Genomic DNA, 17,104 nt, shown 5'->3' on the forward strand with positions numbered 1-17,104 from the left:
TGGATCCCATTTGCACAAGAGAATCAGCACGAGCACAGTGGCCCCATTGAAATGTTGCCTCAGGAAATGTTGCCTCAATGGCGTTATGACCAACCATTATCAGTGTCAGGTAACAGGCTAAATGAGGAACACCTATGAACAATTTGATCCATAACTGAAATCTAAAACCCAAGATTTTTCCATGCCTGACTTACAGATTTTGCACTGCGTGATCTGCATCTTTTCATTATTGCTTCCAAAATTGTTTCAATACATTATAAATTTTTTTTCCTGGTCAGTTTGAGTGCTTCAGGGCTCTAAGAGGGCAAAAGAGGACAAACTTATACCCATAAACAAGTATGATGTATTTTTTGGCTTTTCTTTTTCTTTTACACAATTATGATGTATTTTTCAATGAAAGTTACTAATTACAGATGGCCATTGTGGTTAATAATTTTACTGTGCTCATCAGCTATCAAATAAGAAAGTCTATCTTGTTTATTTTCTTGAAATATTAATGACCAACCATTCTGGCTCATGGACTAACATAAAGTAACATTGTACGTAACAATGAATTACACTACCTTATGGAAGACTGCACTGAATTATATTCTCTTTCCCAGAGCTCAGAGGTGAGTAATTATACCTGTCCCACTTGGCTAGACAAAAGACTCTAAGTACTAGCTGTACAGGAAAAGATTTAAAGAAAAGGCAACTTTCATAGTCAGCTAGAAAAACAACTTACTCCATGAGTGTTTTACTCCAACCTGTAAAAAAGAAAGATATTATGCTAGGTCTGACTTGGACATAAAGGGGGAGGGGGGAAACAGGGCAATTGAGTTTGCAAAAAAGTATTTTAACAAAAAATAATTACATATAAGGTGCTCCTTAAACATTAAAGTACAACAATTTAAAAAGAGTTTTAAATCTCATGGGTGGTGAGATTTAAATGCACTCATGGGTGGTTCATTAAATCCATAGGGATGTATTCAGAGTCTGACAAAATGAATACATGAATGCAAGCTTAAGCGTTCCCCTTTGTTACATCACTTTTTGTGTCGTAAAGCAATTGTTAGTTGTTAGAGTTGGCACCAAAATTTCACCAAAGCAAATCTGGGGATTGCTCCTCCGGCAGAATACAGTGAACACATACAAAAGAGGACAGGGCTCCTGCAGCTTTAACTGTTGTAATGAAGAGGGAATTTCACCAGGTGCTGAAGGCATACAAATGACACCAGCTGAAATTCCCTTTTCTATGCAACTGTTAAAGATACAGGAGCCCTGTCCTTCTGGTAACCCAAACTAATCCTATTATTATTATTATTTTCATCATCATCATCATCATCATCAACAACAACAAGGTTTTAAATAGGTTGCTAAAGGGTTGCATGTAAGACTTGTTGATGTTTAGACAGATGCTGAATCAGACCAAAGACCTATCTAGTCCAATATTCTGTTTGCAAACTTGCTAACCAGATGCTCCAATGGAAAGACCACAAGCTGGACATGAGTTCCACTGTACCCTTCCGCTCATGTACCCCAGCAACTGGCATACAGAGGCATACCCTACCCTGTACCTGTTTGCATTCTCTTCCCCTCCTTATTGTTTTACTATGATTTTATTAGATTGTAAGCCTATGCGGCAGGGTCTTGCTATTTACTGTTTTACTCTGTACAGCACCATGTACATTGATGGTGCTATATAAATAAATAATAATAATAATAATAATAATAATAATAATAATAATAATAATAATAATACATTATCTCTACACAGCAGTGTAATACTTATCCATTTATTACATTTATTGGGATACTAGGCTGTCTCCAGATTTAAAGGATGCTTGTCAACAATAGCATAAATGATAACTTTGTTATGTGCTGCAACTTATTTGCATCACCGATGTTTCCTGCTTTAAGTTGCCGTAAAACAGAATATAATGGGGCCATAACAAAAATGAGTCCTCTTGTAAGCCTGGCTCACCGCTGATAGCGCATAGAATGTTATTTCACTTGCAATAGTTTGTACACATGTCTGGAATTAAAACTACGTAGATACACACAGCAAATGTTTTCCCCATTAATGCCATTACTTGAACGGATTATAGGAAAAGACAAAAATACTACCAATTCCCCCATCATTTGTGAACCGCCCAGAGAGCTTCGGCTATTGGGCGGTATAAAAATGTAATAAATAAATAAATAAATAAATAAATAAATCATCTTATCAGTTACAATTACAAAGCATCTCCAGTACCCTGTAATGTAGTAAATAATAACAACAACCTATATATGGATGGCATCAAAATCTATGTTTTAATATTGACACAGATAAAAGCCCTCCTGCGAATCATAGAAGAACTGACCACAGATATTAAAATGAAGTTCAGATAGGAAAATGCAAGATGCTACAGATAGAAAGGGGGGAACGGAAAGAAGAAGAAACACCAAATAATGAAATATTAGATAACATTAAAAAAATGAAACATACAAATATTTAGGATTCCAACAAAACACGAAAATCAACCACTCCACAGTAAAAACTCAACTAGGAATGCAGTATCAAAGCTGCCTATCGCAAATCCTAAAATCCAAACTCAACTCTAAAAACGTTTTCAAAGCCATCAACATCTACGCAATAGCAATACCCATCCTCAGATACTCATTCAGAATCATACACTGGTCACACATTGATCTTTAAGAAATAAGCAGACTTGATTGCACCGAACTCACAAAACACCGCATGCTCCATCCCAATTCATGTGTTGAAAGAATAGGAGGAAGAGGTCTGCTGGACATTGACACAATTGATGCTAAATTGATAAAATCACTCAGAATTCTTTCACACTAAAACCACCCCCATTCATAAAGCCATAGTAAAAGCAGATAAAAATTTCGCCTCACGCAACCTAGCACTACAAAATGAAGACCAAACGTGACCACTCACATTTGCGGAGAAAAAAGAAAAATGGGCACAAAAAGCACTACATAGGAAGCACTCCAACATAATACAGAACCCTTAAAAAAACAAAACAATTGTTTGAATGGCTTAGGAAGGGCAAGCTATTTCCTGAAACAGAAGGATTCCTAATAGCCATACAGGATCAAGTCATGGCAACCAAGAACTACCAAAAATACATCATAAACTATAATTGTGTAACAATAGATTCATATAGGCATCAATTCCAAGAAAAATAGATCATGTAACAGGAGGATGTAAAATTCTGGCAGGAATGGACTATATACGGACAGATACAATACAGCTTCCTTCCTACTGGATATGGCAGGGCCATCCCTGATTAAGACCTACCTTATATATTTTCAGACCATTTGTTAAAGGATTTTTTTCCCCTCTTGTTTCTATTACGTGGTGTATGTCACCACTTCTCGGTCCTTAAGATGCATTTTATCCTTGACGTAAAAGTACAGAATAGTGAGTCAATTTGTATCTTATAGTCCAATATTTGCTACACTGCATTTTTTTATCCTCCCCCAAAATATCTCTTTGCCTAATAGCATAACTCTAAGAACATAATCAGCAAAGATGGGGGTGGGGTGGGAAACTGCCTTCATTTCCAGCATAGTTATTGCTTACTTTATTCAAAAATTATGGAATTAGGACTGATAGCACTTTATAACAGTTTTCTCTAATGTCCATTGTAAGTAGCAATTTCCAGAGGAGTAGCTGTGTTAGTCTTTGGACTGTAGTCCATGAAAGCCATAAGAAATATGTTAGTCTTTAAGGTGTCATGAGACTCTTTGTTGTTCATGTTAAATGAGAAATGGTGTCCCTTTTGCTAGGGCTCTTCCCAAGCTGAGAAAGGGATAGATTCTTCAATATCCTGATCCCACTTCAGCATATGGGAAGCAGCTTGTGCAAAATGCAGCGGTCAGATTGATAACTGGAACAAGGAGGTTTGACCATATAACACCAATTCTGGCTCGCTTGCATTGGCTGCTTATATGTCTCCAAGCCCAATTCAAGGTGCTGGTTTTAACCTATAAAGCCTTACATGGTTTGGGACCACAATACCTGATGAAATGCCTCTCCTGACATGAATCTACCCGTACATGAGACGCAGTCCAACACTCTAACCACTACACCATACTGGATTACTTAGGATTGTGATACATATAAATTCTCATCCTGGTCATTTTGAAGTCAAATAGGTAACACAAAACACTCCCATACATTTTTATTAAAATCCAGCTATAAGAACTAAGACCCAACTGTTGCTCTGGTGACTTCCAAATAGAGGGATCTCTACAATTGTGTGGTGGCTTCCACATCCACTATGCCACATCCCCTTGTCCTCTGAATACAGCCTTTGGATGCTACTATTTAGAAAACACCTCAGTAGAACTTAGAGGTCATAATGGGACATGCAGGTGCACAACTTCTTTATACCTTTCCACCAGGAGAGTGTCCTCCTTGCTGTTTTCTTCCTTGGCACCTAATTAATTAATTTATCATTTGAATTGTTCTTACCCTACCTGTCAGCCTGGAGCTTTCCAGTCTGACCAACAACAAAAAGTCCTATCTTCCTTGGGAGAGCATTCAAAAGGTGGGGCACTATGAGAAAGCAGCCCTCTCCTGAGTTCCCACCCAAATAACCTCCAAAGGAGGAGGCATCTGGAGCAGGACCTCTGCAAATGAACTTAAGCAATGGGTAGCTTCATATCAAAGCAGGCAATCTTTCAGCGACCATGGTCTCAAGCTCAACATGGCTTTATAGGTCAATGCTTGGTTCTTAAATTGTGCCCTGAAGCATATTGGGAGCCAGTAAAGACTTTTTTAGTCCTGGCAAAGTATGTTTCAACCAAGTGGCCAGTTCCAGTTAATAATCTGGCTTCCTTATTTGGAACCAGTTGACATTTCTGAGTAGTCTTCAAAGGGAAGCCAAATGTATAACACATTGCAATAATCAGGGCATGAATAACTGTAGCAAGGCTGTCTTTGTACAGCAAGGGCTGCAGCTGGTGCACCAGCCTAACTGATGAAATGTGCTTTATGCCAGAGACTTCACTTGAGCCTCCACTATTAAAGCCAGACCCAGCCAGACCAGCCATCTGCAAACTTGATCCATAAGGGCAAGTGTAACCCATGCCAGAACAAGTTGAATACCACCTCCCGGATCCTTTGAGCCACCTACTAACATTACCTCCATCTTGTCTATATTGAATGTCAATTTATTCATTTCCATCCAGCCTTCTCCAGGCACCTGTTCGGCATTTCCATTACCACACCCGACTCAGATAAAAAGGAGAGACAGAGTTGGGTACTGATGCATATTGCACATTGATGACACCTCACTCCTAATTCCTAGGCGACCTCCCCAGCAGTTTCATGTAGATGTTATACAGCATGAGGGATGGGGCAGACAATGCTGCACCATCGATTAAAGAGGCAAACAGTATGAAAGATGATATAGATTGAGTCCTCTATCAAGGTGTAAATAAAATACTCAAGCAGCTGGTTTTACTGTTTTCAAGAACTATTCTTATATGAGAACAAGCATGTAAGTACAAATTTGGTTCTCTCCAACCCTTGGACCCACTCCATCTATACAAACGTTATATCTGAGTCATATGTGAAGTGCTAGTGTTGGATCCATAATTTGAGCTTCTCTACATGAGTGATTTATTGCATACCGATGACTGGCTCCCCACAGAGGTTTTCAGGTCCTTTGCATGGTGCCGTCAACCTCCAGGATATCTCCCACACCTTTCCCCGATAATTTTGTTTTTAAAATCAATCATAATACAATATTTAAAAATAACGCAGGATATCATACAGTCACTAGATGGTGCTGTTTCATTGAACTTTATGGAGAGAGAAAGTTTTTAATTACAAATCATGTGGTCACCATTTGTCTTTGTATAAAGAAGTCATAGTCAATACGGAAAGACCCCAGAAGAAGAAGAAGACATGGTAAGGGTGTGGTTTTTTTTCCTTAATATAAAGATGCTCTTAGTCATACATAGAACAGACTAATGGAATGAATGGGAGTTTAGTTAGTCATAAGTAATTTAAATGCAAATCATTTCAATGGGTCTACTCTGAGGATTAAAAATCTGAATCCAACCCAGTGTGTTTACTTCCATGTACACATAAAGACCATGCAACAGCAGCCTGTGTTTGCATTATTATTATTATTATTATTATTATTATTATTATTTAATAACATGAACACTAATGCCACATTTCACATACAAAGTTGTATCTATGTTTGCCTACATTAGGATTATCTGTTTAGAATGACATATAAAATATGAACTGACCCTTTCAAAATAGTTGGGCAAAATATGCACTAAGGCCCACATCCTCAACACCTGTTTCTGATGGATTTTTTTAAACAATAAAACTAATCCTGTATGTAGCAAAATGGGGTAAATTACCTCAGCTAAACTGGCATATTACCCATTGCCTTGTCCCTACAACCCCTGCAAAGAGGCTCAATTTCAAAGGTTAATAGTACAAAACAAATATGCCCAGCCAGCTCAAAAGCTTGAATGCAAAATATATTTGCAGATTTTGTGTGTGTGATGTTTTAAAGGCCCCAGCCAAGTTTTAATGGGCTGTCACACACGAGCGGTTATGAAAGACTTACAATGAACCAAGCTGATAAGCTGATTTGATTTGAATTAACTGCATGAGATTGCCGCTTTGAAAAGCTGGCCTAAAGAGGCAGCAGCAAAAGCAATTTTAGAAGCCACTGGGACAGTTGCTACAGATGCAAAGAAGTGTGGAAGGTAGGAGAAGCTAATTGAGAGATGCATTTATTTGAGCTGCTTGACATCTTTCCCCCTAAAGGAACCCAACACAATGGAGGTGGGCCCTCTATTTATTCTTTCTATAGAGAAGCTTAATAAGCTTGTGTTTGAGCCTTTACTTCTCTAAGATAGTTTTCAAGGAAAACATTTTTCTTTAAGACACCAGCAGCTAGAATTGGGGGGGGGGGCAGGGGTCTGTTCCGATCATGCCCCAGGTTTTCTCCTGCGTCGGTCTACAACACATCTGTTGATTTATAGCATCCCAGAGGCAGTAAGCCTATATACAACAGTTGCTGGGAAATATGGGTGGGAGGGTCCTGTTGCACCATGTCCTAATTGCAGGATCCTGGTCAACAGCTGTTTAGCCACTGTGTGAACAAAGTCCTAAAATTAGCCACTGTGTGAACAAAGTGCTGGACGAGATGGACCCTTGGTCTGGTCCGGCATGGCTCTTCTTATACTTTTATGTTCTTAAACCTTTAAGCTGTGTTTTTTGTTCATTACTCAGGGAAGCTTCCATCATACACAGGATAAGAAACTCTATGGAGTGATAGGGTCTAAAGTAAGGAATATCTAAAATATTTGGATCTTTGCAGTTCAGTGAAAGCAGCAAGGGTCTTAGCTTGCACTGTGTGGAGGCTGTTGACTCCAATTTCTATTGGGTTGTAAAGAGATGCCCAGATTCTCCATTATGTGGGAAAATACACAAATAATTCCGTAAAAAAAGTTCACAACAATTCAATTTATTATGTTAGTACGTAACATTTAGTGTATTGTCCCCCTTTCTATTTGACTTTTCCCTAGTTATATTTTCCAGCATGGCATATGTCTCAACAGACATTTGTGTATTTTCCTGCAAATGCATCTGCATAAATTTTGGGAATCTAAAAAAAATAAATTGGGCTGTCCGCGGACTCCGCATGGATTCCTCAGGTCAGATTCTTAGAAATCCAAACTCATTTTAGTCCATCTCGAATTTCTCCAACATCCTTAGTTGTGCATCCATTGGTCAGAATCAGCCCAAAGTCCAAAGGAGCGGAACCCGAACAACACTCTTAAGCCAGTGGCTAAAATGTTAGACACAGAAGTTGGGAGATCCGGGTTCTAGTCCCCACTTGGTCATGTATGCTCACTGGGTGACTTTGGGCCAGTCACAGCTTCTCAGCCCAATCTACGTCACAGGGATAGGAGTGTTGTGAGGATAGAAACAGAGAGGAGGAGGATTATGTATGCCACCTTGGGTTACTTGGAGGAAAAAAGCGGGATATAAAACAAATAAATCCCTGACATAACTGTTTTTGACATATTCTGTAAGTGGGACAGGGATATTAGAGAGGGGTGTATCATGTTCATAGAAGGCAAGTCCTAAAATATCTTGTGATGCACAGAGCCAACTGGTGGGGTAGTCGGGGGGTATGTTATACTCTAAAGGAGCTATCCAAGGTGCTTAAAATCTTGACTGGTTCTGACTAAAACCTAGAGCTGATTCACCACCCCACTGACACTGGAACCACCAGTTTCCACTTCGCACCCTGCTATTTATTCATTGCTAGGTGGTCACATTCTCATTGATTTCAGTAGCACTTAATTGTGCAAAGTTTGGCAAATGGATTATGATTTAAACTTCTGCAAGGCATTTTATCTTATAACATTTGTGTGCATAGGGGGCAGTCAGGTTCAACAGTGCTCTGACTTGATTTTCTTTAGCATTCTTACAAATACTAGAGAATGCTGGAAATGCTCTTCAGCAGTAACTGTTGACAGTCTCAAGGACAAACTAAAATTAAAGGAATGCTGCAAATGACAGCTTCTAATACGGAAATGTGCTACACTCACTGGTATTATATTTAAAGGTGCTTTCAGATTTGCACAGTAACTATCTATCTCCTTTGCAATCAATTTTCTCATTCATCCCACACTATGTTAAGCAAGCTATGCAATAAAACATTTCATGGAAAATAAGACAGAAGATTGAAAGCAGCTCACGCAAATCTCAAGTTGTCCAAAAGGTATTTCATCCTGCTTGTTACAATATATAATGTAAAACCTATATATTTACTTTCTTGCTGAAACAATCATCGCGGTTGCCATGAAAGGCTGCAGTGCCCAGGCGCTCCAGGCTGCTTACTCAGGCCCCAGGTATGGCTTGCTGTGTCATATGGATCCTGTGAGGATGGGCTGTTGGTATGATTAACAAACCACCCACAAGCATGAAACAGCCCATGGGTTCTAGGTGGATTGTTAACCATGTCAACAACCCACCCTTGCCAGATTTGCACGATTCGACAAGCTGCAGTTGAATACTCGAAATGGCTGCCGCATGCAGCCACTAAGCCCAGGGATTCATTAACCCACCGTGGCTGAGCATGACATGTGAACAGGGCCTGTAAGTAACAGGACATCCTATGATTATTGATCAATTTTAATTCGCAGCATTCCCAAACTGAAACTAAAATGAGCTAAGATCATGTCCAGAGAGGTGCAAAAGGAACATATTGGCAGGACTTTACCCTGTTGACCTCTTCAGGATGAGTTCACACTCACATGTTTCTCAAATGGCAGTTCGGATGTGTGGAAGAGCCCTCCCACAACAAACAGCACAGACGAAGCTTTCATATCACCTGACATCACTTCATGCACAATATGTTTCAAAGGACACAGTTCACAAACTCATCTGCAAGTCATGCCATGCCAAATCCTCAAGTGACGTGCATGAATATGTGGATCAGCACATAGAGAGGGAGCAGTTCTAATGCCAGCCAAGAGGGTGCTAAAAAATCTCAATGGTGACTTCTTTCCTTGGCCAATGTCAACCCAGTACAGGAAGTCGCAATGTTACCACCCCACATCATAAATGAGCATTCCTAAATATTAGGTGAGGAACAGGAGAGTTTACCGTGGAGGTTCTGTTTCTGGCAGCATTCCTGTGGTGAGCATAATGTCTGCTCTCTTAGAAGCTAACACGTGTAGTTTTTTTCTTTTCTTTAGCAGTGCATTCAAGCTTTGGATAGTGGTGTTCCAAACTATGTTAATAACAACAGTCACAATGGTGCTTTCGCAGACATTCAAGCAAGAGGATGAGGTGAGCATTACGTTATGTACTCAACTCTTTTCCTACTCAGCATCACTTGTTTTGGGTACAAATATGTGCAGCAGCTCAGCACAAAGGTGCACAATTATGTTCCCTTTCAAGCGTGTTGAGCAAATTGACTAAACTTGATGACAGAAGATAATAGGTTCTACCAAAGAACCATTATAATTAACTAAAACTCTACAGACTTTCAAGCCCAATGAACATTCATTTAGCTATGGCATGTCTCAAAAGTTAAAGACTAGAATAGAAAACAATTAACATATCTTCACTACTACAAAAGTTAAAGACTAGAATAGAAAACAATTAACACATCTTCACTACTAGTACTACTACAACATCCTTCTCACCCTCCTCTTCATCATTGCCAATGCTACTAACTCATAGCCCATCTTCACAGAACCAATGCAATGGGAGTCGTAACTACACAAGGCAATCTTTTCTGTTTAGGTTATAGAATCATTATAGCCGATGCACATAAAATCTAACTGTTCCAATTACACTGGGCAGAGAGCAAATGCTAGTGAAGTCCACTCCTGTTTCAAACTGTGATGAGGAGTCCTTTTATATTTCACTGAAGCAGGTCTTTAGTTACTCACCGCAGTATGTCCAGCACAGTAGGTGTAGCTAGCTTGGGACTGGTAGTGCAAGCTTGTCCTTGGGAAAGCGTAGGTGTTCCAAAGAGGTTGGCTGCTGTTCCACTGTGAACTAAACCCAGGGCTCATGGTCACTCGATATTTACTGTTTTGGTATGTTCTCACTGTGGAGTTGGACTACCAAGAGAGAAAGAAAATACAATGTAAAATACAAGTAGTTGGACTCTGCATAACACACACAATGTTGCATTTTAGACGACATCCATGTTCTATAGCAGCATTTCCCAACCTTGGGAAGCGTTGGACTAGAAATTCCATCAGCCCCAGCCAGCATGGCCCATGGTCAGGGATGATGGAAAGGGTCATCCAAAACAACCAGAGGGCACCAGGCTGTTTTATAGGAAAGAGAAGAAGAATTGAAAAAGTCAATGAAGATAAGCGAAGGCTATCAATGGCTACTAGCCCTGATGATTGTGTGCTATCACCAGTATTCAAGGCAGTAAGCCTGTGTGCACCAGTTGCTGGGTAACATGAGTGGGAGGATGCTATTGCACCATGTCCTGTTTTGTTGGTCCCTGGCCGATGGCTGGTTGGCCACTTTTTGAACTGAGTGCTGGACTAGATGGACCTTTGGTCTGATCCAGCATGGCATGTCTCATGTTCTTATAAGAATCCAGAAATTCTGGATTATGTAATAATTACTCCTCAAGGGCTAGAGCATGAATGGCAAACATCTGGCCCTCCAGATGTTATTTGACTGCCAACTGCCAGCATCACTCACATTGGCTAGTCTGGCTAGGGCTGATGGAAGTTGCAGTCCCAACATCTAAAGGGCCACCAGACTCCCACTCCTAGAGACATAGACCACTTAACAACATCACACTGTTATTAAAATTAATATAACGATGAATTTGCACCAAAGAGGATCACAGAAGTTGACATTATCTATGTTGTGGCGAATGTACAAAATGCAGCGACTGTTGACAAACTCCCACATTTATACCTTGTCTTTCCAACATTTAAGGCAGATGGAACAAAATGAAAGTGGATGGTGGCTCTAATTGTATCTTTAAATTCAAAACTGCAAAGATGCCGTAACTAAGAAATACAATACAGATCCAAGGTTAATAGGCTTTCATGACTTCCTGTGTACACTTATATCCCACAGATAAGGAAGTCTTTCCTAAAAGAGCAGTTTTTTCCCTTCCTTCCCAGACAGGATCTACACTACTGCTTTAAAATGGTTTATAACACTAGTAACAACCATTGGGGCCCAGGACATGCTGCATATTCTGTTTTCAAAGCGTTTTCAAAGTGTCATATCCTGCTTGGTGTAGATCTGGCCCCAGCATCTCAAACAGAGCTGCTCTCTTTGTCTCCTGTCAGTGAGTCCTGCAGTGTGATTTCTAAAGATTTAACTTACAACTCTCCAAACACAAAGCATCCAAATGAATACTAAAGGCTACGCTAAAGTCTCATTAGTCATCATATATGACAAGTGGTTACTTTGTTCATTTTGAAGAGATTTTTTGGAGGGAAATGCTGCCCTTATACTTAAAGGAGCCTTCCCCCCCTCAAATAAACCTTTTATAAAACTATGAATCTTAGCAAATCAAAGGAAAGGTTGTGACTAGAAAGACTTTGCTGCGGGGGGGGGGGGGACCCTTTCCCCAAAGGAATGCAAAACAAATTCCCTTTTCTGTGGCCTATTATTTATCTTTCACATCTCACCTCAAAAATAAATCTCATCTTTCCCAGCAGATTTGCATCAGAACGGAAAACAAAGCATTGGGTTCCAGGTGGGTTTTACTATAATGGCTGGGATCAGAAGACCCTCTATACCCAGTGCCATGCTTGGGATAAGAATAGCCATGCCCATATCCCAGACTTGGAGTCAGGTCAGGTCCTATTAGGGGAAGTGAGGTGACCATCACAGGCAGTAAATGCTCACAGATGCACAGATGCAGCACGGTGTTGGGGGACAGAGCTGTATTTACCACACCGTCCTCTACCTCCTAGCTTGCTGCCCATGGGTGTGGTGCAGGACACTGCCATGTCATCAGTGTTGAAGTATGATTCAACTACAAGTGCAGTTGGGTTCTCTATGTGGAATGGGGTGGGTGTCATCTTGTCGTTTGCCTCAGGTAACAGAATGTCTTGGGGCATGTCTAGACAGTGCAATATCCCAGGGATCGTCCCAGGATCATCCCTGTGCATCCACATGATGCACAGGGGATCCCGAGAGCAGGGAGAGATGATCCCTCTCTTGCCCTGGGATATGGCCCTACATTTTAATCCTGGTTCTTCCTGTAATCCTAGGATGATCCTGAGACCACGGGAGGTGTGGCCGGGCATCCCATTTTTGTCCCAGCTCCTCGTGAGTAACCACGAGAAGCCGGGAACCGGGCATGGTGCACTGAGCGGGGGTGGGGAGCACAAGGTTTTTGTTAGTTTTTGTTTTGTAATACAGCATGTTTCAGCTTCAAGCTGGCAGACACTTAAACAGTCAGAAAACTTTGACAATCACCAACTATCCATCATTTCCCTTTCTTATTTACATTTAAATAATATGCATAATTTCACCAGGATGTTGCAGATTTCAATTTTACATGAAGTGATAAATTTCGAAGCGCTCATCATGACAGTCCCAATAGCCACGCCCCAAGAAGAGTCAAAAATGCAGGGAGCTGTGTTGATCCATATCAACTAACCAGTTCCAGAAGTTTTTACCTCCACCAGGAATAGGTCTTCGGTAAAGCTGATGGGTCTTAATTGCCCATTCAATACTAAGCACTGCCAACAGGGACCAATCTAGAGCATTTCTATATGAGGCTTTTATTGCACTTTCATGATTGGTCACTCACGGAACTTTGCTGGTCCTTTAGCTGTCATCATCAACCTCCAGAGGATCTCCCACACTTTTTGAGCTTTCTCCCACTTTTTAAAAGATAGGAGATAAGCTGAAATAAAAGTTAATGTGGCATATCGCCAGTGCATAATGCCAGAATTGCACTATAATGCAGCCACTAGAAAACACTGCTTCATTGAACATATAGCACACTGGCAAAAAAAGGAAGTTTTCAATTCAAATCAAGTGTCCGCCATCTAAAGTAGCCCATTGTAACCCACAAAGAAAATGGAAGAAGAAAGCCCCAGTAAGGTTGTGTGATTTCAGTCTTATGTAATAAACCTCATGTAGTTGCTTGGAAAATTCATTTCTCCCAGCTAAGGTGAGAATTGCAGTGAAGCTTAGAAGGAATAAGAAATTCTGAAGGGTGGTAGCAGAGGAGACTAGTGTCCTTGCTAATTAAACAGTGCTGGCTCTATGTCTTTGTGAGACCATGCACTGCATATGCATCTCAATTAACAGCATCTAATGTGGTCTTGTAGTTTAAAATGACATATGAACCACTGACCATAAAAAGACTTTAGAAGGATATATGGAATTAACTAATCATCTCTCTCTCCCTTCCCCTCAGTCTTCTCTTGCAGTAGTAACTGAAACACTTAATTGACTACATTGAATAATTATTTTTGTCAGAAAATTTCAAGCTGTTTTCACTGCCTTTTTGCGGCTGACATATTAATGAGAGGGGTCAAAACTTTCTTCCAAGTTTGGCTCTTGCATCAGACTTCAAAAGATATTTGGGGCGTGTAAATGACTTCCAAAGTTTAGTCCATGCTGTCTTGGTTGTTAAGCCTTTAAAATGAACTTCTCAGAAGCATGAGTGGGCTGAGGAAAAGACATCAATTTGAGACTCTCCAATCCCTGGATTATTATTATTAAAAGCATTCTGCCTTTGGCTACTTCTTCTATAGTTCCGTAAAAGAGAGAATTGTGCCTGGAGATTCTTATTAGGCATATTTCTCCTCAGCTACCAGCATATTCTCTTTTGAGTCCCGGAGGATTACAGGATGTGACAAAAGCCACTGCAGGAATGGATGCCATTGCTGTAGGTGCCTCTGGCTGAGATACAAAATGCTCCAACTTGAAATATGCCACAGTAGAAATTATAGACCTAACCCACAAATGACTAGAATGATAAAATATGATTACCCCAGAGTAATATTGGTTTCCTTGAACCACACACTAGCAGTGGGTGGGTGGGTGAAACAGACAGAAAATTCTTAACTCTGAATAGCAGGTTGAACTTGCTGATGAGCGGAAATACAAGTTTTCTACCATAAAAAAGAGCTCAGCAAAATAAAATGAAAATTGGATAGATCTATGAATCTAGTACATCTTCACACTCAGTGATGATAATGTTATGTTCTTCTTGTAAGAGCCAGTCCCATAAGGCCCCATCATGAGACATCCCATGTGACAAAACTGAGCGAGACAATTTGAATTTTGTAGTAGAAGCCCATGTCTGTGTTTTGGCTTGCTTGATCTTCTCAGGGGCTTAAACAGTCCTATGCTCAAAGGATAGAGTGGCCATGTCTCCTATTTTACAGTGGACAGTCCTCTGTTTGAACGTTTGTCTGAGGACAGTCTTCTATTTGAAAAGCTGTCCAGCTTAAGTTTGGTTTGAAGATAAAGAACCATGAAAAGGGAGAACAAGGGCTGGAGTTCTCCATCAGCACTTGGGACCTGGACAGCAGACTAAGTGGCAGGCACACAGGCCTCCCCATTATGGTGAGATGAATTGTATTTCTATTTAAATCATTGTAATTATTGCTAAATGTGCAAATCTGTGCCCTCTTTTGTCCTCTTGTTTGGTGATGTATTTCATCTTTTGGGGCTATGTATAAGCAGCCACCCTACCAGAGGAACCAGCAACTTGAGACTGTCCTAGATTACTTGTTCTTGCTTCACTAATCTGAGTTTTTCAACCCTGGGCCATAGTGTTGTAAGGCATGGCTTCATCCATGATGGAAGTGTCAGATGGCCAAACTATCATGTGTTAGTGGACATCAGTGCACTTTGGGTAACCAGTAGGAAATAGTAGGGCTGTGCTCTGCTCCGATTCAGATCATGAATCTGTAGCGGCGACCCGATCTACCTCTGCCAAAGGCAGATCCGAATCAGGTCGGGGGAGCTGCAGATTGAGACGAAGCGGTTCGCCTCCATCTGGAGCTCCAAATGCAGGTAAATGGGGGGGAGGGAGGGGCTCACCTGGTGCCGGCAGTGGAGCCAGGGAAGGGGGCAGGGGGCAGGGGGGCTTACCTGTGTCTGTCGCAGTCCGTCGCAGGCTTCAACTGAGGCCTGGGCCTCAGTTGAAGCCTGCGACGCACCGCGATGGAGGCTGGTAAGTGGGGGGGCTTACCTGGCTCCGCCACCGCCGCAGTCTGTGCAGTGACAGTGGCGGAGCCAAGTAAGGGGCAGGGGGAGGGGGGCTTATTCAGCCCCCGTTTTGTACCCCCTTCCCCACTTACCTGCTTCCTCCGCCCGCCGCGGAGGCAAGTAAGTAGGGAAGGGGGGCAAAATCTCAATGCGCCCCTCCGGATCTCGCTCCACAGAGCGGGGGAGGGTCGGGTTGACCCAAAGTGGTTCGGGCCTGATCCGAAAGTTCTGGATCAGGCCACGAAGCGGTTCGGGGGGGGTGTCCGTGCACAGCCCTAGAAAATAGAAGGCACATGAACTAGTAATCCATACAAAGACTACTGACTTTGAAGTTCCACCCACATTTATGCACTGCCTTGTTATCTTTCATGATGAAAGGCAGTCTATAATTAATTTTAATAAATAAATAATGTATAAAATAAATTTGTCTTGGGAGTAAGTCCCATTGAAGGAACTTACTACTAATTATGCAAGATTAGGATGAGGCTGCAAATATGTCTAAAGGAGAATACGGGAGTAAAGCTGGGACTGAAATGTATCAAAATGTGATTGATTGATTGATTTAAAAAGTCCTATTTATGGGCACACACACACACATAAAATCCCCCCCCCAAATGACAGAAATTTGGCAATGACATATCTAGAAGACAAAATACATGCTTTCTAAGAGGCTAAATGTGATTGCTAATTAGCTCAAACTTGGAATATCTGGCTGTGTGGATGGTAAAAAAAGAAGAGGGGAGGTAAAAGCAACTCTTCTGAAAGCAAAGCAAACTATACGTGCAGCGTGTCCCAGTGGATGCAGTTCTTCTTCCCTCTGCGATCAAATTGCAGCAGTTCTCCTAAATAGTCAGAAAAGGCTCATAAATCTTGTCTCCATCCACATCTGCACAGATGAAAGCTGTGATCCAAGTGGGGCATGGGCAGAATCTTATAGACCCATCCATTTTCTCCCTTTCAAAAATTCCTTTCGCACACACACACACCCCAAACTGCATCTTAAAATTCTCTGGGGCTTACAAATGCATTGCAAGCAGTTTGGTGGTATTCTGCATCCAGTATTTTATCCTCTCTTTCTCTGTGAGCAGCTTTAGCGCTGAATCTCAGATTTCCATCCAGTCCCCTTGGGGAGAAAAGGGTTCAACCACATGGTGACAGATTTGAAAAGGACATTGGGTAATACCCGTTGTTCGGCGCAGATAGCAGAAAGATCATGGAGTGAAATATTTTGAGCTCTTGCCAGGTATACCCTGTGAAGGGAATTTGAAAATAAAGTTTTCAATTACAGGCAGCACTACCAAGCCTTTGGCGGAAAAGCTGTGACACAAGCAATTAGGGAATCCAATATAACAGACAGTCCTAATAGTTGAGATAAGCTAG

At 41.2% G+C, this 17,104-nt stretch overlaps 1 protein-coding gene across 1 annotated transcript in view; it reads right to left on the minus strand.

The window, feature by feature from the left end:
• Positions 1-17,104, minus strand: part of RBMS3 (RNA binding motif single stranded interacting protein 3) — an 860,525-nt gene that overhangs the window by 611,803 nt on the left and 231,618 nt on the right. Inside the window, exon 3 of the mRNA XM_063125041.1 lies at positions 10,444-10,617. Within this exon, the coding sequence (XP_062981111.1) occupies positions 10,444-10,617 (174 nt within the window). The remainder of the gene's footprint in view (positions 1-10,443; positions 10,618-17,104) is intronic.

Source organism: Elgaria multicarinata, chromosome 1, assembly GCF_023053635.1.
Source record: "Elgaria multicarinata webbii isolate HBS135686 ecotype San Diego chromosome 1, rElgMul1.1.pri, whole genome shotgun sequence".
In the NCBI taxonomy this organism is placed as follows: Eukaryota; Metazoa; Chordata; class Lepidosauria; order Squamata; family Anguidae; genus Elgaria; species Elgaria multicarinata.